This window comes from Lucilia cuprina, chromosome 4 (assembly GCF_022045245.1).
Source record: "Lucilia cuprina isolate Lc7/37 chromosome 4, ASM2204524v1, whole genome shotgun sequence".
NCBI classification, from domain to species: Eukaryota; Metazoa; Arthropoda; class Insecta; order Diptera; family Calliphoridae; genus Lucilia; species Lucilia cuprina.
This window is the reverse complement of record NC_060952.1, coordinates 20,206,822-20,231,036: the sequence shown is the minus strand read 5'-3', so window position 1 is coordinate 20,231,036 and position 24,215 is coordinate 20,206,822. Positions and strand designations below refer to the sequence as shown.

The 24,215-nt window shown below is 26.7% G+C and overlaps 1 protein-coding gene across 1 annotated transcript in view; it reads right to left on the bottom strand.

Annotated features, from left to right (window-relative positions):
- The window catches only part of LOC124419758 (type-2 histone deacetylase 1-like), a gene marked incomplete at its 3' end in the record, with an annotated part of 29,177 nt that extends 11,950 nt beyond the window's left edge, over nt 1-17,227 (bottom strand). The window contains exons 1-2 of the mRNA XM_046950323.1: nt 15,941-17,227; nt 10,857-11,172 (exon numbers count right to left, since the gene is read on the bottom strand). Of these exons, the coding sequence (XP_046806279.1) occupies nt 10,857-11,172; nt 15,941-17,071 (1,447 nt within the window). The remainder of the gene's footprint in view (nt 1-10,856; nt 11,173-15,940) is intronic.
- Between the last annotated feature and the right edge of the window lie 6,988 nt (nt 17,228-24,215).

Here is a 24,215-nt window from a genome sequence, read left to right as displayed (position 1 = left end):
GCTAAATAAATCATCATTGCTTTGTTATGTTCGTTACCGGCTTATTAATTAATGACGCAATTTTTTTTGTATTATATTAAAAAATGATTGCATTTAAGTATTTTAGCTGCATAAAAAAATGACGTCATTATTTTGATGTGATCATTGATTTCACTTCACTACAACATTGTTGTATGTTAAAGTACAAGTATTTGTGTAGTTGTTGTTCTGTTAACACAATGATTATATTTTGATACAGGGATGGATAATTCGGCATTATATTACCTTTGTGATTAGTCTAAAGTTTAGTCAATAACCTAGACTATAATCTGGACTAGTCTATAGTCTAGTCTATAGAATAATCTATAGTCTAGTCTATAGTCTAGTCTATAGAATAGTCTATAGTCTAGTCTATAGTCTAGTCTATAGTCTAGTCTATAGTCTAGTCTATAGTCTAGTCTATAGTCTAGTCTATAGTCTAGTCTATAGTCTAGTCTCTAGTCTAGTCTCTAGTCTAGTCTATAGTCTAGTCTATAGTCTAGTCTATAGTCTGGTCTATAGTCTAGTTTATAGTCTAGTCTATAGTCTAGTCTAAAGTCTAGTCTATAGTCTAGTCTATAGTCTAGTCTATAGTTTAGTCTATAGTCTAGTCTATAGTCTAGTCAATAGTCTATAGTACAGTCTCTCGTCTAGTCTATAGTATAGTTTCTAGTCTATTCTTTAGTATAGTCGCAAATCTAGTCCTTATTCTATTCAATAGTCTAGTCTCAAGTCTAGTTTAAATTCTAGCACCTAGTTTACAATCTAGTCTAATCTTTAGTCTACAGTCTAGTCTCTAGTCAAGTCATAGTATAGCCTCAAGTCTAGTCTCTAGTATAGTCTAAAATATAATCTACAGTCTGGTCTATAGTCTAGTCTCTAGTCTATAATTTAGTCTAATCTATAGTCTAGAGTCTAGTTTAAAGTCAAGTTTCTAGCATAGTCTATAGTCCAACTATTTTAGTACTTTTATCCTAAAAAGTTTTCCATTTTGTAATACTAATGTATTGCAAAGTTACAATTTTACCAAGTCTGTTTTAATATATTATTATTGTTGTTTTTAGTTTATTTTGTACTTATTTTTTTTAAAGAGTTTAAGTATTTTTTACTCTCTGCCGCTTATTTTACTCTCTCTTTTTTCAACGTTGATAAGATAAGGTTTTCATGAAAGTGAATGATTTAATGCATATAAAAAAATAACTTATTTGTATTGATTATTTTCTGATGATCTATAAAATTGTATAAAAATGATTGGACTCATGGTAACTTAAACGTTAAATAGAAATGAACAAAGTTTGCCAAAAATATTAACTAATTTAATCGTTAAATTAAAAATTTTCTGGCAAAAACTATCAATTTGAAACAAACATAAAAACGAAATTGCTCTTTGGATTATTGGATCATTTTTCAAAAAGTACATAATAAAAATTTACTAACAAATATTACACTCAATTCGATGATATAATAGTTATTGAATTGATATTGAATAATAGTATTTTATTAAATGGATATGAGGACATTCTAAGGACAATCTTCTGGCCTTTAAGAATCCCCTTACATTTGTAACTGAAACTTATGAATAAATAAGTTTCAGTCAATTATAATTATTGTGGAATTTGTCCCCACATTTTATTAAAGTTAAATTTAAAAATTATGAATGCTTTATTTTTTTTTTGCAATTTAGCAATGTCCAATGTACAAAATAAACTGGATTCTTTTGACAACCCACGCTTGAAATAAAATATCACATGTAAATGAAAAACCCAAGTTTCCCCAAATGAAGTTTGTCATTTTGTTGTTTAATATTTTTGAAATGAAGCAAATATGAAAACATTAACAATGTGTGGAACAAAGAAAAAAGTGTTGGCAGAGTACATTGTTCGAATACACTGAGTTTTTATTTATAACAAAAGTCTATAATCCAATCTATAGACTAGTCGATAGTCTAGTCTCAAGTCTGGTCTAGTCTATAATATAGTCTACTGATTAGTCGTTAGTTAAGTCTTTATGTTCGTAATTTCAACAAATAGATATCTAAAGTGTAAAATAACTAGTAGGTAACTTTACCAAAGGGGTAAGTTGACGTATATTTCAAATCAGTACCTATGGATAAAAATTACCAAATATTTTTACACCAAAGGTAACTATGCACAGATAGAACCTATTTGTTGAAATTACGAGCATTAGTCTAGTCGATTATCTAGTCTATAGTCTATGATATAGTCTTGTCTACAGTTTAATCTGTTTATAGTCTATTCTATAGTATAGTCCATAGTCTAGCCTATAGTCTAGTCAATAGTCTGGTCTACAGTCTAGTCTATAGTCTATTGATTAGTGCAGTCTGTAGTCTAGTCTAAGGTCTACTAAATAGTCTAATCTATAGTCTAGTTTGTTAATTGTCCAGATTACAGTATATTATCTTGTTTGTAGTTTAGTCTTTAATATATAATATATACTGTGTAATTAATTTAATAATTTAGACTATAGTCTAGTCTATACTTAGATCTTTAGTCTAGTCTGTTGTCTAGGCTATAGTATATTCTATAGTCTATAGTTTGTCTATAGTCTATTCAGTAGTCTAGTTTATAGACTAGTCTATAGTCTAGTCTATAGTCTAGTCTATAGTCTAGTCTATAGTCTAGTCTATATTCTGATCTATAGACTAGTGTATAGTCTAGTCTATATTCTAGTCTAATCTATATTCTACTCTATAGTCTATTCTATAGCCTAGTATATATTCTTGTATTTAGTGCAATCTATAGTCTAGTCTGAAATCTAGTATATAGTCTATAGTGTAGTCTAGTCTATAGTCTAGTCTATAGTCTAGTCTATAGTCTAGTCTATAGTCTAGTCTAAAGTCTAGTCTATAGTCTAGTCTAATTCCTAGTCTATAGTCCAGTATATAGTCTAGTACATAGTCTAGTCTATAGTTTATTCTATATTTTGGTCTATAGTCTAGTCTAGTCTATAGTCTAGTCTAGTCTATAGTCTAGTCTGTTTATATTTTGGTCTATAGTCTGGTCTAATGTCTCTAGCTTATTCTATGTTCTAATCTATAGCGTCAATAGTCTAGTTCATATTGTAGTCTATATTATAATCTGCATTCTAGGTAATTGTCTATATAGTAATAGTATAAAAAAGTATAAAAATTAAATTTTTTAGAACAAAATTGCATTTGCAATATAAAATTGTATTTGCAATATAAAATTGTATTTTCTATATAAATCTGCATTTTTGCTAAAATTGTGCAAAATATTTCAAAACATTTAGTCTAGTCTATAGTCTAGTCTATAGTCTAGTCTATAGTCTAGTCTATAGTCTAGTCTATAGTCTAGTCTATAGTCTAGTCTATAGTCTAGTCTATAGTCTAGTCTATAGTCTAGTCTATAGTCTAGTCTATAGTCTAGTCTATAGTCTAGTCTATAGTCTAGTCTATAGTCTAGTCTATAGTCTAGTCTATAGTCTAGTCAATAGTCTAGTCTATAGTCTAGTCTATAGTCTAGTCTATAGTCTAGTCTGTTTATATTTTGGTCTATAGTCTGGTCTAATGTCTCTAGCTTATTCTATGTTCTAATCTATAGCGTCAATAGTCTAATTCATATTGTAGTCTATATTATAATCTGCATTCTAGGTTATTGTCTATATAGTAATAGTATAAAAAAGTATAAAAATTAAATTTTTTAGAACAAAATTGCATTTGCAGTATAAAATTGTATTTTTTATATAAATCTGCATTTTTGCTAAAATTGTGCAAAATATTTCAAAACATTTTAATTCTTTTAGTAGAAAAAAACACACTTTTTGTTTAAAATTTTGGTGAGCAATTTTATAAATTATGTTGGTCAGAAAAAAGCGTGTGAACAAACATTGGTATGCACGTTTTTCAAAGAACCCACTTTACCTATTTCTGTATGTGATATACATAAAAAACGTGTAAATTGTAAACCAATAGTGGTTTTCTTTAAGTGTAAAACCAAACTATTTTTATAACAAGCTAATTTTTTTCTACTTCATTCTCCACTACTACTTTTCCATATTAAAGAAATGAAGTTGAAAAAATTTGTTCAAACCACAATTGGCAATTTTTTTAAGTGCGGTTTTTTAACAAAAAAAAACAACAATAGTTTTGAACGGCTAGAGTGTAGACGACTTTTGAGTACGTAAACGTTATGTAGAAAAAAAAGAGTAGTTATGCGAACGTATGTACATATTTGAATCCGTAAATAAGTAAATACGAGCTATACTTATTGAGGGGATTCATATATTTCCAAATGCATATACATAGGAATTTGTACATATTTATGTATATAGAGTAATAGTTGTTTGAAATACAATCAACTCTCTATTTTATTACTGACAAATATTTGTTTCTTTTTTTTCAATAATTTTATTATTGTTAATGTGTTTTTTTTAGCAAAATTGTATGAGCTGCTTACAACGTGTTTGCCATACAAATGTTTAATGACAACAATTTTGACTGGTTTCATTTGTTTGATAGTTTCATAGAATGTTGGAAAGAAAATAAGACTTTGAAATGCTTTTAACAATGATGTTGATTAAAAATAGCTTTTTTAGAATATTTTTTTTTTTTCTTATTTTTAAAGAAGAAATTAAATTAACACTTCTCGACAAGTATTGACATGTGACAACTGCTGTAAATGGTTAAATGGGTTAAAGAAGATTTTTTGTTGTATAAAAAAAAGTGCTAAAAACCTGCACAAAAGACTTTATGGTTAAAACAAGAAAATTATAAAGAACTAAGAATTTTGCACAATTTCTTTAAGAAAAAAAGAAAAAAAAACATTGCAAAAATAAGTAGCAAACAAACATTAAAGAAAAATATTTCTCAACTTGCCTTTAAACTTAAATAAATAATAATAAAAAAACTGTAATTTTAACTATTGACAGTTAATTTGCAAACATAAAAAAGTTAAATGTTTTTAGTTAATATCTTTTTTCTTTAATTTTAATAGATTCTTTACATCAGTTAAATTATGTTTAATTCTTAGAAACTTCTATGTCAAAATTTCCTGGCGCTTGTTTTCATTTAAAGTAACTTTTTTCTTTAAACATCAAGTTTCTTTCTTAATTGTCATCCTGTTTCATGTTTTTTTTTTATTATTTTTGAAAGTTTTATTAGAAAAGAAATCTCGTTTACAAGATTTTTACTTTAAAGTTTAAACGCATTTTTAAAACATGTTTCAATTTACAGTTGTTGTGTTTATAGAATTGTAAAAGTGTTTAACCATTCTATTCTATTCATTTTAATGGGGATTTTTTCGTTTTTGTTGTTGTTGTATATTTTATAACTTTTCCGCAAATTACACATTTTTGAAATGTTTTGTTGACGCATAAATCAAATGTCTTAAAACTTAACCTGTTGATAGAGTTTGTATTTTTAGCTTAAAACTTAAATTTTAGCATGGAAGCATATTTTTATTATAAAATTGCAATTTTATTATAATAGTGCAATTTTGGTGTGAAATTCATTTTTTAGTATAAAATTGCATTTTAAGTATAAAGTTGCATTTTAGTATAAAATTATATTTTAGGTATAAAATTGCATTGAGAGTAGTATAAAGTAGAATTTTAGTTATAAAACTTTATGTTGAAAAGTGCAGTTTTAACATAAAAACGCCTTTTATTTTTAGTATAAAATTGCATTTTAAATATAAAATTGTATTTTTAGTCTAAAATTGTATTTTTAGTATAAAATTGCATTTTCAGTATAAAATTTAATTTTAAGTCTAAAATTACATTTTTAGTATAAAATTACATTTTAAGTATAAAATTGCATTTTAAGTATAAAATTATATTTTAAATATAAAATTGCATTTTTTGTATAAAATTTGCATTTTTTTTGCAAAAAATTGCCTTTTAGGTAGAATCTTTTATTTAAAGAATAAAATTTCACTTAAAGTATAAAATTTATTTTACTATTGATTGCATTTTAATTAAAAATTGCATTTTTAGTATTAAAACGCGCTTTAAGTATAAAATTGCATTTTTACTATAAAATTGCATATTAAGTATAAATTTACATTTTAGTATAAAATTGCATTTTTAGTATAAAATTGCACTTTAAGTATAAAATTAAATTTTTAGTATAAAATTGCATTTTTAGATTAAAAATTAACTTTTAGCATAAAATTGCCTTTTAAATACAAAATTTTATTTAAAGTATAAAATTGCATTTTTAATATAAAACGTACTTTTAGTATAAAATTGCCTTTAAAGCACAAAATTGTATTTTAATTATAAAATAGCCTTTTTAGTATAAAAATCTTGCAATTTAGTTACGAGAACGCATTTCAAGTTTTGCATTTCACAAATAAAATTGCATTTTTAGTATAAAGTTTAATTTTTTGGCACAAAACGAATAAAATAGTATTTTTTTGCATAAAATCGCATAAAAATGCCTTTTTTTGCATTAAAAATCTTTAAAGTGCATTGTTTGCATAAAAACGCATAAAAAATTAAAAGTTCATTTCTATTATAAAAGTGCATTTTTTAATATAAATTTTTGCACAACAGTGCATTTTTTTCACAAAAGTAAATTTTTGCATAAAAAGGCATTTTTGCACAAAAACTTTTTAAGGTGCATTTTTTGCATTAAAGCATTGTTTGGATAAAAACACATAATAGTGCATTTTTATAAAAATAAATTAAAAGTGCTTTTTAATTATAAAATTGCACTTTTTAGTATACATTTTATGGACAACAGTGCATTTTTTTCATAAAAAAACTCAAAAACTTTTGAAGTACATTTTTTGCATAAAAACGCTTTAAAGTGCATTGTTTGGAATAGTGAATTTTAGCAATGTGCTTTTTAAATAAAAAATAAATTAAAAGTGCACTTTTATTTTAAAATTGCATTTTTTAATGTACATTTTTGCATAAAAGTGAATTTTTTTCCACAAGAATTTTTTGAGGTGCATTTTTTGCATAAAAACTCTTTAAAGTGCATTTTTTGCCTAAAAACTCTTAAAAATACATTTTTGGCATAAAAAAGCTTAAAAGTGCATTTTTTGCATAAAAACACATAATAGTGCATTCGAATAGTGTGGTTTTTTAATAAAAAAATTAAATTAAAGTGAATTTTTATTAAAAAAAAATGCATTTTATTATACAACAATGCTATTTTTGAGTAAAAGTGCATTTTTGCATTCAAAATTAACATAAAAGTACAAATAAAATAAAATTATATTTATGCTAAAAATGTTGCCTTTTATTTTAATTTTCATATAAAAATGCATTTCTACAGTGTACTGTAATTCTAACATTTGCCCCCAATAGTTTAATCTTTGTTAAATTGCGTTTAATCACTTATTTTCTGTTTTATTTTTTCTTAACAAAATATCTTTAATTTCAAATAGTTTAGCAAACCGATAGATAAATGTGTGGTCAAGTTTGCGAGTTTTTTTTTTTCATCCAGTCTTGACTTTTCTGAATAATGTTTGTGGCCTGTTAATAACAAACTGCCTAGACGGGTTTTCTAATTTATGTCTCAAACAATGAAGCAGAAAAGAAGATTGAAACGAAAGAAAATAACGAAAAGAAAAGCTTAATTTATTTACTATAATTTTGTTAAACGGTATGTCTAGTCATCACTCATGTTTGAAACTTGAAAACAATTTTGAATACTTGTCTGTTGTAAGCATTTGAAAACATTTTTTATTGTTTATTTTTTAAAACAACCATATTTTTTAATAACATTTCTCTTAAACCTGAACTAAAAAATATATAAGTTTCTCTAGGTTACGTTTGACCTAAAAAATTTTCAAGAAAAAAATATTAAATTTTGTATGGAAATTAATTTTGGTGTAATTTTTAATGAACAATTTGTGATAAACAAGTGCTAGAAAGGTTAATTAAAAATTGTAACATTTTAATTATTATTAATTTGTTTTAAGAAGTTTAAAAATTACAATTTTTATAACCTTTTAATGGTTTCTATTATTAACATAATTTATATTAGACAGAGGAGTCTTTTAGCTTAACAAATTCTAAACAATTTTTTTTTATTTATGAGCATAATTATTTAAATATATTTTCAAAATCATATTAATTCAATCTATCATCTTGTCCATTATCTATATGTCAAAGAACTAACCATAAAATTTATACAACAAAATATATTTAAATTGTGCTGGTTTCTTAATTAATTAATTTTAAAAGAAAAAAAAACTACTTTTAGTACCACGTGATTAACTTAAAAAAAAACTAAAAACCTGTTTACTTTCATAGAAAATTTAAACTAATTAGCTAAAAATTTAACTTTTATCTGTTTGGTTAAAATGTTTTCAATAAAGTTATTTTAAAATGCATTAAATATTAAAATTATGCAATAATTCTTTTAAGTACTAAACTGTATTTTTCTATGTCATTTCTATATTTAAATATTTTTTTAATATATTTATTTTCAAATGATATCAAGTGTCTTCTTATCTTATAAAGAAATTTGAAGCGAAAATGGTAAATTTATATCAAAAAGTTGTGAAGATATGTTGTTGTCTTTATTATTTGCTGTACAACCCCAAAGAAGCTACTAGTAGATAATATACTCTACACAACTAAAAGTTAAAAAGCTTTTTTTTCACATACAACTCTGACTTCAGCTTTAAGCTGAAGATTTTAGAAGAATGTTAAAAGTGGTACAAAAATTCGACTTCAGCAATGTAAAATTTAAAAAAAGTTTTGTGATTTTATTTATTTTTTTAATCATTGTTGTTAAAATCATTGTAAACACTTTGTGATCGCATTTCAAAAGATATTTTAATGATTCGTATCAAATTATTTTTGATATTTGTCTGACTTAATTTTTTTTCGGTTTGATATAATTGTTATCTTAAGATTGATAATAAATAAAATATTATATTGACTTAATTTGTTTAATACACACCCGTAAAAGAATGTTATTTCTAGAAATGAGTCATTAAACTCTGAAATACAATTAGAGATAAGGAAAGGTGTAGGGTCTATAAACTTTAAGTAATTAAGAGCAGATCGGTAATAATACAGTTTAGTCCATTTTCACTTAAATTCTTGTTTATCGTAGCTCAGTTCTAGTTTAGTTTTAGTTCAGTCCTAGCTGTAGATCCAGCTCTACTTCAGCTCTACTTCAGTTCTAGCTCAGTTCAGTTCTAGTTCAGTTCTAGTTCTGTTCTAGTTCAGTTCTAGTTTAGTTCTAGTTCAGTTCTAGTTCAGTTCTAGTTCAGTTCTAGTTCAGTTCAGTTCTAGTTCTAGTTCAGTTCTAGTTCAGTTCTAGTTCAGTTCTAGTTCAGTTCTAGTTCAGTTCTAGTTCAGTTCTAGTTCAGTTCTAGTTCAGTTCTAGTTCAGTTCTAGTTCAGTTCTAGTTCAGTTCTAGTTCAGTTCTAGTTCAGTTCTAGTTCAGTTCTAGTTCAGTTTTAGTTCAGTTCTAGTTCAGAAGAAGTTCAAGAAGGATAAAAGAATACATTGAAGCTTTTGAACCGATTACCAGACAGTCACAATCTATAAAGAGTTTATTGATAAAAATAATGACTAATGCTAATTTAATAAACAAATATCACTTAAAATTATAAAGAAATAAGACACTCTCAAAAATATAGGTCAAAAGCACTGACATTCTTTCATGAATTACAAAAAAAGTTTTCACCGTTACACTCTGGCATCTACAGCAAATACTGATGAATTTACAGATTTTTTTATTCCAAAGCTTTTGTTTAAAAAAATATCTGTTTTTGTGCAAAATTAAAAAAAAAGCAAGTGAAATTGTTAATAATAAAAAACAATAACTTTAAATAAAGAGGGGTAAATGACTAATTGCATTAAAAACATGTTAATAAAACGTGTTGAACAAAAAAAGCTAAATGAATAACTAAAATTGTAAAACATTATTAACAGCACAACAAAACATTTGTAAATTTATAAGAAAAAAATCATTTAAAACGATTAAATAAGTATAATTTTTTAATAACAAAAAAAATATATATACACAACTCAAGCTCAAATGAAAGTAAAAACTTTGAAACCTCTAAAAAACAAATGATGTCATATTTTGCTTACGAAAATAAAACTGTCAAACAAAAACAAAACAAGCAAATAGCGAACAAATAAATACATTCATAAATATTTAAAGAAATGAATTTAAGAAATTTTATTTGTCAAATTTTGTTTAAATCCAATCAAGTTGAGAATGCATGCTTATGGAGACCCAAAATTCTAAGCTTAAATCAAACTTAAATGAAACACAAACATTTAAACATTCAACAAGTTTAGCCTTGAATAAAGTCAGAAAATTTGTTTATCGGTTTAAAAAAAAAAAAAAACAATAACAACAAAAATATACAAAATTTTACTTAAATATGATTTATAACAAAGGGGTCTGGGCAAGAATTTTAATGTTGTTGTTTTTTCCATTAAGGTTTTTCAGAAATTCTTGAGAATTTTAAAATTTAAACTAAAATTATGCAACAACAACAAAATTATCATTCAATAAAGGGGCAAAAAAGCACTCAATGTGAAATTTATATAAAATTTTTTTATCAATGAATTGTGAATAATAATTTTAAAATTAACGGAAATTTTAATGGCGTAATATTTTTTTTATTAAAAAACCATTAATAAGAAAAACTTCAATGACGTCTCTTTAAAGTTAAGAAATATGTTTGTATAATGACAAATTGTATAACCTAAATAATAACTTCATTGATGATGACTCCCCATGAAAACTACATACATTCTCATCACTTTCCACAATATTTGATAAATTCTTAATTAATAATCTATAAATTTCCCCTAATTTTTAAATTACTTTCTTAAAAAATATCAATTTCATAAATTTCTCTTTCACTTACCAATATTAACAATTTTAATACCCTCATCTTCGAGGAATTTCAATGCTACGGAAACATTTTCCAATTTTTGTGAACGGAATGTTGGTCTTTTATTATATTTGGGCATACGTTTTTGTGACAATACCTCGATTAAAGCGATTAAACGCAAACCATCGGAGAGATCACTCTCTAGACTGTTGATCGAACGATCGATGGTCTTAAGATGTTCATTGGCCCAACGGGTGAATGTGTTCTGTTGGATTTTCTTCCATTGGGCATCTTCGGCGAGATCACGTTCAGCCTCCATGTCTTCGTCAAAGTTTTCGTCGTAGGGATCCTAAGTAATAAAAGAGGGAGTTAAAATGTAAATTATTTGTTGAAGAAAATTACAAAAGTTTTAGTAGAAATTTAAGGATCCAACGTTTTATATCCGCAATTACCCATATATAATATTTTTAATTAAAAAAAATCTGTAAAAAAAATTATTTCTAACAAGTGTTTTTACAGGCAATATATATTACAAATTTATTGCCAATAATAAACTAAAAAACTAAAACTTTTCGTAATCAAAATCAGATGCAAATCAATTTAAATATAATCAGTTTCACCGATATTCCTTATCTCAACTAGTTCTACTTCATATATTGTTACGATATTAGTTGCGATTATAGTAAAAGTTCTAGTTCAGTTCTGTTCAGTTCTAGTTCACTTCTAGTTCAGTTCTAGCTCAGTTCTAGTTCAGTTCTAGTTCAGTTCTAGTTCAGTTCTAGTTCAGTTCTAGTTCAGTTCTAGTTCAGTTCTAGTTCAGTTCTAGTTCAGTTCTAGTTCAGTTCTAGTTCAGTTCTAGTTCAGTTATAGTTCAGTTCAGTTGAGTTCCAGTTCAGTTCTAGTTCACTTCTAGTATAGTTCTAGTTCACTTCTAGTTCAGTTCAGGTTCAGTTCTAGTTCAGTTCCAGTTCAGTTCTTGTTTAGTTCTAGTTCAGTTCTAGATCAGTTCTAGTTCAGTTCTAGTCCAGTTCTAGTTCAGTTTTAGTTCAATTTTATTTCAGTAAAGTTCTAGTTCATTTCTTTGATCCAATACTTCAGATTCAATTTACATATATTTTATTTCAATAGAATTTAAGATATCTCTTAAATTTTTAAAACCAAATAACCAATTTTTTTTTCTTTATTTAAACAAGTGTTTCATTACAATAAATATTTGTGTTTGTTTCATTAATTTTCATCTCATCCGAAGAAGTATTAATTTAAATCACATTAAATTCCATTAATAAAAATTAATTTTAATGCAAATATAGAAAAATTCATGAAATGTCTCGTTATTATGTTTGGAATCCCACTTACAAGCAGAAAACACACAAATGATGACGTTTGTATCTTGAACTCCGCTTATGCGGATCACGCAAAACGCCCTTATTTATTTCTCTGGTTGTTGTCATTCTGTTTATCTTATGGCGTTTTTTTGATAAAATTACAAGCAAATAAATAAATACTGAAAAAAAGTTTAACAATTAATATGACAAAGGGGGCAGGCAGAAAACAAGCAGACAGATATAAGAGACCTACATACAATCAGTCATTCATTCATTTAATCAATCAGTTAGTCTATCATTAATTTACTCATGTATGAATCTATTCAATAGTTAGATACTTAAAACAGAGCTGGTAAATTGAAGTTTTAAAATACTGAACAGAAATACATACCGGATTTAAGATTTGTGCTAAAGTATAATTTTATTAATTTGCTATGCTAAAGCTTTTTTTCAAGGGCTTTTTTCATAAAAATTTTTTAACATTTTCTTTATATATTATTATCCAACCCTGATTTCAGAATCAGCTCATACGCATAAAACGCATAGAGAAAAAAACACAATTGTTGTGTGATTTTAATTCCACTGACATTGGGTTGACAAAACAACAACACCGTCATATGATAGAGTTTAGTTTCTTTTTTTACAATTTCTATCTTTATCAGATTTCTTCTCTTTATTCAATTATTAACATATAAGAAAAACAAACAACTTAAAAAACATGACAGACTGTGGTTTTTTGGTTAAAAACACAAAAAAAAAAAAAAATAAATAAATTGAAATTTAAAATGATCTTCATGTTAAGCTTTTTTCACATAGCTCCACCTTCCCCCTTTTCATAGAAACAGCTGTTTTTTTATTTTCATTATTAAATCTCTTTTATCTATTACAGTAAATTTTCAATGTTTGTTTTTGTCTGTTTGTGGTTGGTGTGTGTGTGTGTGACTTTTCCTCTGCTAGACAGACAGACTATGCCAGAAAAAAATTTAAAGATTCATTGTAGATTTTTTCGTACTTTATGATCCAGAAAATTTTGTGCAAATGATGGAAAAAAGAAACGGAATTTATTTTAATGAAAATTCTCAAAATAAGAAATGAACTCTTTGGTGGAATTGCATGAAATTTGAAATTCCCACCAAATGTGATAACAGTTTTTTTTTTGCTTAAAGGTAATTTGGTGTTTTTATTTTAATTTTTATTTTTCTACTTTGTGAAACAAAAAAACAACGAAGAAAGGAGGAAGAGAAACACACAGTTAAGGGGGAAGGTAAACTAAGGGAAATAGGTTGAGAGTGAATTAATTAAAACAGAATAGAAAAACCTGGTGCTCCTGAGAAGTTTTAAACAAAACTACATATAAACAACTTCAGTCATTATTATTTATATGTTCATCCGTCTGTCTGTTAAAAACACGTTAGATCCTAAACGACACGAACTAGAGAGCTTTCACAAATATTGGCTATTTATTTTTGAGCTTAAAAGTAAAAGGAAAATGACGTTTTCCTGGCCTAAGGCAAAAAGGATTAAAATATGTGAGCACTTTTAATTTCCACAAAATTAGATTTTTGAGTGAAGACATCTAGCTCGATTTTTGGCTAAACGCAGGGCTCTAGATACAGTCTAATCTATAGTAGGGTCTATAGTTTAGTCTAGTTATAGTGTAGTCTATAGTCTAGTCTAAAGTCTAGTCTATAGTCTTGTCTATAGTCTAGTCTATAGTCTAGTCTATAATCTAGTTTATAGTCTTGTCTATAGTCTTGTATATAGTCTAGTTTATAGTCTAGTTTATAGTCTAGTTTGTAGTCTAGTCTATAGTCTAGTCTTTTAGTCTAGTCTATAGTCTAGTCTTTTAGTCTAGTCTATAGTCTAGTCTATAGTCTAGTCTATAGTCTAGTCTATAGTCTAGTCTATAGTCTAGTGTATAGTCTAGTCTATAGTCTAGTCTATAGTCTAGTCTATAGTCTAGTCTATAGTCTAGTCTATAGTCTAGTCTATAGTCTAGTCTATAGTCTAGTCTATAGTCTAATATATAGTCTAGTCTATAGTCTAATATATAGTCTAGTCTATAGTCTAATCTATAGTCTAGTCTATAGTATAGTCTATAGTCTAGTCTATAGTCTCTAGTCTACAGTGCAGTCTATATTCTAGTCCATATTCTAGTCTATAGTCTAGTAGTCTATAGCCTAGTCTATAGTCTAGTCTATGGTCTAGTCTATAGTCTAGTCTATAGTCTAGTCTATATTCCAGTCTATAATCTAGTCTATATTCCATATCTATAATCTATAATAGTAATCTAGTTTATAGCCTAGTTTATAGCCTAGTCTATAGTCTAGGCTATAGTCTAGGCTATAGTCTAGTCTATGGACTAGTCTATAGTCTAGTCTATTGTTTTGTTTATAGTCTAGTCTATTATATATTCCTGTTATTCTAAGGATTTGTAAGAACTTTGATCCATATTTGACCTTCATACGTCCCCTCAAAAGGGCCTCTTCCAAAAACTTTAATATTGCATTAAAATGTGGGGAAGTTTTCTGGTATTAACCCTAAAAATTCGTTATAAAAAATGTAATCAAGATTTGCTTATTGAAATTTACACTTTACATTTGAAAGTAGCACGATCCATCCCTTACATTTATTTAGCCAAAAATTAAGGATGGTTTAAAAAAGGGAGTGCTTTTTGAATGTTAATTAATAACAAATAAAGAGGACAATATTAATATTTTATGGAATTTAAAAGCAACATTAAGGCATACCAAATTATCAGCAGGTCTTATTAATTTCTTCATGGAAAATTTTTTACTCTTATGAAGAACTATATCTAAAATAAGAACAGATCTAAAAATGTATTATCCGAAATTGATCAAAATTCAAATAAAAAATTTTCTCAGTAGTTCTATGATTGATTTTAAAGAGTTATTTTTACAAATTTTCAAAATATGTTGATAATTAAATACAAATTTTATTAGATCAAAAATCATATTATGACTAATTTCTTATTAATAAGAATCATGTTAACATAACGATTTATTAATCGAAAAGATTTCTTAGCAAAAATTTTTAAGATAAGTGTGTGGACTAACTGGCGAGTTCAAAACGATATTAATCGCTTATTTTAGGGTTATTACGCACATTTTTCATTCAAAATTCCTACAACAAACAATCAATAACTTTATAAAGTATTTGTGAGTATGGAGGTAATACTTTAATGGTATAGGGTGTAAAAAAATTGTATAGAATTTTTCACAAGTTTGGCCCTTTTTCCGTTAAATTCCCTTTAAGCTATACTTCCCTTAATAAATTGTTGTTGTTGTAGTTCTTTTCTGTCAACTCTCTGCGAGAATTACACTTTTGGCAAATAATAAAAAACAGAAAAAAATGATTAGAACTTGAACTCTGTTTACTTAACATTACATGTTAAACACCTTTACATATGTATAAAAACAAAATAAGCAAAATCTGAAAAAAAAGAAAGTCACAGAGAAAAGGGAATGCTAAAAAAATACAGAAAGAGACACACAAACAATTGGGAAAAAATGTCGGCTAGTAAAATGTTGTTTGTGTGATAAACGTATGTGCAATTTATAGTTTAGTGTTTTTTTTTTATTTGCAGACGTGCGAGTTTTTCTGGTAAAAATAAACTTTAAAGTAGAAGTTCATTAACATTTTTGTTAAAGAGAAATAAAAATAAAATGTTTTGGAACAGATTTTTAAAAAAATATAAAAGAAATTTATAAAAAAAATGTAATAAAATGTTAAAAAAAGAAATTTAGTTTAAATGGTTACAAAAACACACACCTGTGGATTAAAAGTATAAACGTAGTTGTCGTTTAAAGTGTTGTTGTCGTTTGTGTAATAAATTTGTTCAACAGGATATTGTTGTTGTTGCTGCTGTGGCTGCTGCGATAAGGCGTATGATGTCACAGGTAAATTTAATGTTGTAGTTTTTATGACACTTGAAGGATTTGTATTGTTGTTGTTGTTATTATTAGTATTTATATTATTAAAATCACTTGTTTTCACTTGCGTTTGAAAGGGATTTGTGTAATTTTGTATATGTTGTGGTTGTTGTTGACCAGCAACAATTGCACAATTATTATTAGTTAAATTAGTATTTGTATTGCAATTAATGAAATTTTGATTAATTGGCAAATTATTACGATTATTAAAATAGGTTTGTTGTTGTTGTTGTGGCACTGTTGCAACACTGTTTTGTTGTCGTTGTTGTGTCGTATTCAAATTAATTTGTTCAAATTTTTCGTTTAATTGATTTGATGACGTTAAATATTCGGGTGTTTTTAAAATAATTTTTTGATTTTTATTATTACTACTATTATTGTTGTTGTTGTTACTGTTGTGTGTACGATTTTCAAAATTGTAATTAATCGCTTGACTATCAACCGTCTGCGCACGCGATCCACCTTCAACTGAATGCGTTTGTCCAACGATCGGAGAATTTACTGGTTTTACTTTGCTGCTACTGCTACCAGCCGTGGAAGAAATATTAACAGCTCCACCACAGCCAACAATGTTAGTAGAGTGGTGGTGCTGTTGTTGTTGTTGCTGTAATTGTTGTTGTCGCTGAGCTGCTCCCATAAAACCAACACTAGCACCACTAATACTATTACTATTATTTGTTGTAGAGTTGATATATGATGGCTGATAGTGTTGTTGTTGTTGTTGCTGTAGATTATTTGAATTTGCATTAATTCTATTTCCACCACTCATTGTTGCTATTGTATTCACTGCTGCTGCTGCTGCTGTTGTTGTTGTTGTTGGTGGTATTGTTCCTGCTGTCGCATTAATGTCACCAACACCATAACGACCGGCTTTCTTGTCATTAGCATTACTCATATTGTTGTTGTTATTTTTATTAATAATATTGCTCTGTAAAGAGCTATTTGCTCCCAAATTATGTGAACCAAACATAATGGCTCTCTTTTAATTTTAAGCTCTTTTGTTGAAAAAGAAAACACAAGATCTCTCTATTCTGTTTTTTTGTGTTTGTAGGAAAAAAATTTACTTTGTTTTTGTTTAATTTATTTACTCTTGTTTTTAAATAGCTGTTTTCCTCTCTGTATGTTTATCTTTCTCTGTTTACACTGTAAATAATTTTATATGTTTCGTTATACAGGGATGGAAATGTTGATATGTTAACTCAGTAATTCAATAATGACTTGAAAATAAAGTCATTATTAATTCAAACCGTTGATTAAACAACTATATTAAGAGTTCAATAAATTTTCTACAGAAATATTTAAATTTATTTTGTTTTCAAAATTATATTCAATTGTCGATCTCTTATATTTAAACTTAAAGAAATATGTATGTATATTTTGTTTTATTGTTATTGCTTGTTTATTTTTCTCTTATTAATTAAATTTTTAATTTATCGTTCTTCTCTGATAAGAAATTTCTTTTTTTTTAACAATTTGTTTTCAAATATTTTGTCATCTAAAGATAAATTTTTTTTCGATTATTTGCATTGGCTTAGTCATTTCATAAACGCTTGAATACATAATTAGCTGTTTTCTACCTGTTTTATATTTATTTTTGTTAAAAAACATATTTCTTATTAGCTAAATTATTTTTTAATTAAGACAAATATCTATACATTAGTACCAACAAACCAACAATTCTAAAAGCTAAAAAATTCCATTAAAAGAAATTAAAGTAAACATTTTATACATAATTATTTGATCAACATTTTTATTGCCAATTGGCTTTTAATTTTGCAAACATTTATCATTCCCGAGAATTAATTTAAAAAAATTGCAAAAAATCATAACAATACATGACAAATCTTATAAAGATGGCTAGAGGGACTATATTCAAGTGCCTGTATCTTAAAATTGTTAGGCTTTCTTAAAAATAAAATACTGTATATTTTACTAGTTCGTGAAATATTTTTAATATTTTTCTTAAACTCTCATATTCATTTTTGTTCACAGAAAATTAATTATGATTAAATGTCTATAACTATCCAGTAGTTCGGTCGGACAGTCACAAACTATTTATATAACCTTACATTTAAGGATACACCTTACTTACTTGTCCTCAGGGAAGTAAATCGTCATCCATTAGACTACGAAGAGACATAAACACTAATACAAAGGGGACACTAAAACGACGAATGTCACTTTTGTTTTGTAACGTTGTCAGGAAAAGTATATTGTAAAACCATACTAATAGTTTTACAGTCGTGTAATCATGGTACGTTTTCATAGCCAAATAATTGTCTGACGATTTTTGTTGTCAGAAATGGAAATTTTATGCATTTGAACATGCTGTCGTTGACAGATAAATTTTCTGTCTTACAATTGTCTGACAGTAAGATTTTTTTACAGTCTTCTGAACTGACAGTTTAACTATTGCTAACAATTTTTTTTGTCAATACATATCTATCACATTGTCAGATATGCCAAAGTTGTATGATCTGACAATCGTGTATACTGATAAGATCTGACAAAGTTTCCGTACAACAATCTGTCATCAGTACGAATTGACAATGTTTGTTGGTAGATATTTTTTTTTTTTTGTCTTCAGCCTATCGTCTGAACTTATAATTAAACTATTACTAACAATTTATCATTGCCAGTAAATCGTCAGATCTGCCAACGTTGTCTGATCATGATGACTACCGTACATACATTGATTTTGACAGATTTGTAATATTTTGACGGATTTCAGCATATTAAAGTAGTTTTTGAAAAACATAAAGAGTATGGCATTCAAATGAATAAACAAATTTTTTTATGAGAATGACCAAAAAAAAACCGAAAAATTTCAAAACGAAATATAAAAATTAGGAAAAAGGAAATAAGTAAAAAAATTGTTTCACATTTGCCTAATAGTCACTATACTTGTCGGTTGACTTCTCTTAAATTTAATTTTTCTATGCCAAAGTTGATAATTTCATTAACTATTCTATTGAATAGTAACTGATTTACATAGATAACATTTTTACAAAATATGTATGTAAAAATTAATTTTTATTTACACTTACATTTAAATAATTAGTTGCAATTGAAGTTTTGCAAATGATAATTACTTCAGTACAAGAAATTGAAATATTGTGAATTAAAATTATGTACTTGTAATTATAATTAAATAATTTTGCATTACAATTACTTGTAATTGGTAATTTGTTTCCTTATAATTACATAAAATAACTAAATTGCAATTGCATGTAATTGAAATTGGCAGAACTTCAATAACAAGTAATTCTAATTGATTATTGGTCAATTACACATTACAAGTAATTGTAATTGACAGTATAATGAATTATTTTCTGTTATCATTACATCCAAAGCTTAATAATGGGTAACCTGTGGTATATTTCTTTGTCAAATATTACATAAATCCTAAATTTCCATGCCTGATAAAAATAGTACCAAACTCACTACATCTCTGGCTGTTACTAACATTAAAAGAGAATTTTGAACTCTTCTCTTCTATATATTCTTCTTTCTCTACTCTTTATTATGATTATACTTTGTTTTTGAGAGCTTTTTTCCTTTTGTGTCTTTTATATTAATTTATTCATGCATTCTTTGTTGTTTTATTAAATTTTACCTGTTTGTTTTCATTTTAAAATTTGGTATTTATTTGTTTTTGTTTCTATAACGTGAACATCAAAATCACTTTGACACTAATGTTGTTGAAAAAATTTTCTCTGAATATTTGTTTTGTTGAGGATATTTTTCTATGATCATGCAACTGTGATGGGATTTAATTAGTACATTTTAGATGTGTTGGAGGAAGTGGGTTTTGGAGAATATGAAGAATCAAAATCAAAATCTTATTTTGAAAATAGAAATTATTTATTCTTTTATAAAAAAAGTTCCAAATTGTACCAAAAATTTACAAGAAATTGTACCAAGTCACCACAGCAACAACTCAGACGGACAGACAAACATTCTTTACAATAAGAAATTCTTTTAAAATTTTCTGTCTGAGTATGTATGTGTGTGTAAGCGTAACAAATTATGACGATATTGTTTTATCTATTTTATTTTGTTTTTCCCTTTCGTAACAGGTTTTTAATGCTCTTTTAATGGTTCTTTTTTACATTCTTAGCGGAAAAAACCAGAATGTCAGTCAATAAGCCGCAACGCCACACAATTGCCAAGAATCGAATACGTTTATGATAACTACTTCTTTTTGACAGTGATGGCAAATTTTTAATTTTCAATGAATAAGTACATCAGTAGTACTTGTATTGCTTATTTTAAGCAATGTTTAATAAGTCCTACTGCTTTGGATTTTAACCCCCATATTTATAAAGATATTAAAAGCTTATTTTTCCATATAAAATTCTTACGACAAGTCTTCCTATCAGTACATCAATTCGATACAACAATTATTGGGTTGTATCAAAAAAGTTTTCAGATCCGTTATTAGACATTACTAGTACTGTTTAATGGGTTGATTATTGATAGCAACCAAGTTGCCGAAGAAAATATTTTATCTGTCAATAGAGCCTTTGTCAGATGCATAACGTTCACACATTCATTCATTGTTCAGATTCATTGTCTGACAATTATCTGGCAATGTAATATGTTTATACGATTGTCAGATTCTGACAATATTATTGTTTTACACTATACTGACACTGTTGTCAGCTTGTTCTATGACACAAGTTGCCGGATCAGTGTTTAGACATTGCTAGAACTGTTTAATTTGTATTACACTTTCGTGTGTTTCTTTCGTGGCCACGTAATGTGTTCATTGTTAAATAATATACTGACACTATTGTCAGATTGTTGGATGACAAATGTAGCTAGATCAGTGATTGAACATTGCTATAACTGTTAAATTTTTATTAGAGATGAATGAAATTTGGACATTCGACAATAAAAATTGTCAGACAGTTATCTTACAATGATCTGGCAATGGCAACGTAATATGTTTATATGAATGTCAGAATGGCAAACATTTTTTCTGGCAACATTGTAAGGCCTGACAACCTTGTATACAAACCTTAAGTTATTTAAGTTAACTTATTGTTATGAATTATTAACTCTGCTAATTTGAAACAACGTAATTATAATAGTGCAGTATTATCCATACCTGTTTTAAAATGATCTTATTGGGAGTATGAGTTTTAAGTCGTTACTATTTTATTTAAGCCTTAAAGTAGACTTTACATTTTTGTTCTAAATATAAATATATTTTTCAATAAACAAAAATGTCGTTATTTCTCACTGTATGACTAATTTTCTTACATCGATAAAGAAAAAGTTAGTTAAATTAATTATTATTAATAAATTTCGAACCAATCCTTATTGCTAATATTACCGTTTTTATTGAATATTTGTAAGATAAGATGATTTTCGGAAGAACTCTTTTAAGGTCTTGCGTCAAATATGTACCAAAATTGTTCGAATTCATAAGGTGATTAATTTCTTAGATTGTTATATTTTGGTCAAATTGTTATTTAGATTTCTGTATGGAAGAGTTGATTAGAGGTTAAAACTAATTTTGGACCGATTCTTACTATTTTGTTCCTATAAAATTGTTTTTTTCTAATGTCATCAATCTGTCCTGAAAAGCACAAGAGAGAGGCCACATGGTAAATTCTTGAGGGTTATTCTCTATTGATTAAGTTTGTTTAGTATTGAAATGCGCAATATAGGTCCACATTTCCCCCTAGCCCCCATACAAGTAAAACACATCCTTACCTCCTGGAATACACTTTAAAGAGTCTTAATTATAATTAATTTATAATTAAAATACAATTATGAAAACATGTTGTTCAAGTTAGTTTAATGCTAACAGGAATTATACTGTGATATCGGATCATATAAGGGACACTTTTTAAAATTACTTTTAATCTCACAACATTGTCTTGATAACGCAGTCCGAAAGAAATGGGAAAAAGTCGAAACCCTAAGAAAAAGTTTTAGTTTCCCAAAGGATTAAGTCGCTCTGAATCCGAATCTGAAATCAAACTTTCACATCTGTCCCTTTTTGAATCGTTATAACAGCCCCAATTCATCTTTATGTATATTGCATGTTATATGAAAGTCAATCTTGTCAACTTTAAAATAAAGACTTAACATCTGACAGATCATCTTACTATTTCGAGATATCTTTACCTAAAGCTTGAAAACTAATGGTTTTCGGTATATTTAATGTATTTATATCCTACACTACTATAGTGCGAAGGATATTATGCTTTTTATATATTGTTTATAACTAATAAAACTATTATTAGATCCACATCTACATGAGGATGTTTTAAACAACTTAAAATTACGATAACTCAGCAATTACAACAGTTTTTGTCAATTTATTGTAATATCTAGATTTATGTAAATATATCTCGAAAAAGAAAGAAAATGTCAGATGTTTATAAATAGTTGTCTTGGCGCTGTTACAACGTCTCAAAAAGAGAGCATTTTTTCCGAAACTCCCGAACATGATCCACCCTATTGCCAATAGAAGTGAAAATTTTGTTCTCTTGAAATTTTCATTTTCCTCGATGGGAAAATCGCTATGACCTGGTTCACACTAGGAAACTTTGTGTGTGAGAGAAAGAGTAAGTAATATCAACCATATTTTTCTCTCACACACAAAATCAAAAGTTTCTCAATAAAAGTTTTCTAGTGTGAACCATGTCTATCGTGAATTTGTTGTGAAAAATTCATTCACAATAGTTTATTTTGCATGAAACAGCTGTTCAATGTTTACAAAATTCTAGCAAGAAATTTCACAAAAGGGGAATTTCTTTTCACGACAAAAAAGTTAGTGAACTAATAAAGTGAAAAGGGAACATATTTTACGTCAAATTATGATTGGAGATAGGGGTGGATATCTCGAAACTCAGATGTAATGGACCATATAAGCACAGCTTAAATCTTTAGGAAAATTAAATTTTGGTTTCTGGATTAAAAACTTGTCGGCCTGTGTAATAGTAAAATAGTGACTAAATTTAATAAAAAAATTTCTTTACGAAATTCGATAAGAATAAGATCGTAATTGATCCTAAATTATGATCGGTTTATAATTGACCCAAACTACATATCTTTAGGGTTCTTTGTAGTTATTTTAATACTTTTTTCCAACTTTAAAGCCAGTAGCTGACCATGTTTTTAATCTCAAGTAATTCCACATGAAATCTTTATAAAAGCTAAACTTGTCCTCTATATAACAACGATTACGGTTCACACTATTGTAATGTTAATATATGTATATTTTTTATATATAAAACAAATATTTGCAAAATTTTGTTGATAAAAAAAATGTTTATATATGGTAAAAAAACAACAACTTAAAATTTCTTCAAAACTGCTTAATTAATGGCAAAATATTGCCAACAAACAAACAGAAAAAAAAGATTGCAAATAAAATGTAAAAAAAGCTGAAAACTAAAGAAAACAACCATTAAAACGAATTCTTTCTACATTCAAATGTAAATGATTCATAAAGAATAAACAATAAATGATAAATGATTTATTAAAATTAAAAATATAAAAAACACAAAAAAATGTTAATAACAACAACAACAACAAAAAAAAAGACTGGCAAAATTTCAATAAAAAAACAAATTTAGAATTCACAAACTATTGATAAAAAATAAAATACAAACTTTATATGGTCATTTTAATAAATTTAACTAAAAATGATAAAAAAAAGGCAAAATAAGTAATATTAAAGTGTAAAGCTAAAAAAATTAAGTCATCATTTCCAAATATTTTTTTTATTTAAAAGGATTTCTACTTGATAATTGTGAAAAAAAACGATTTTTTCATTAAATTATAAACTTTCATAAATGTTCTATATTTGTTTAATACTTGTTGTTTTTTACTCATAAAAAAAACATTTGAAGTTTTTCCATTTAATCAGACTTTTAATCACATTTTCCATAATTGAATGCATCATGCTGCTATGTTTGCTGCATCAAGTTTGTTCAAGTTTTATTGTGTTGCATTTTCTTGCTCGTACCATTTATGTCGCAGTTGTAAGTCAACCCCACCATTTAAACCCGGTTTTTTTTTGTGTTTCTAAGTAGACGATTCAACCTTAGTTGTCTGTCATTTTATTAAACACGTCTATTTTCAATTGACTC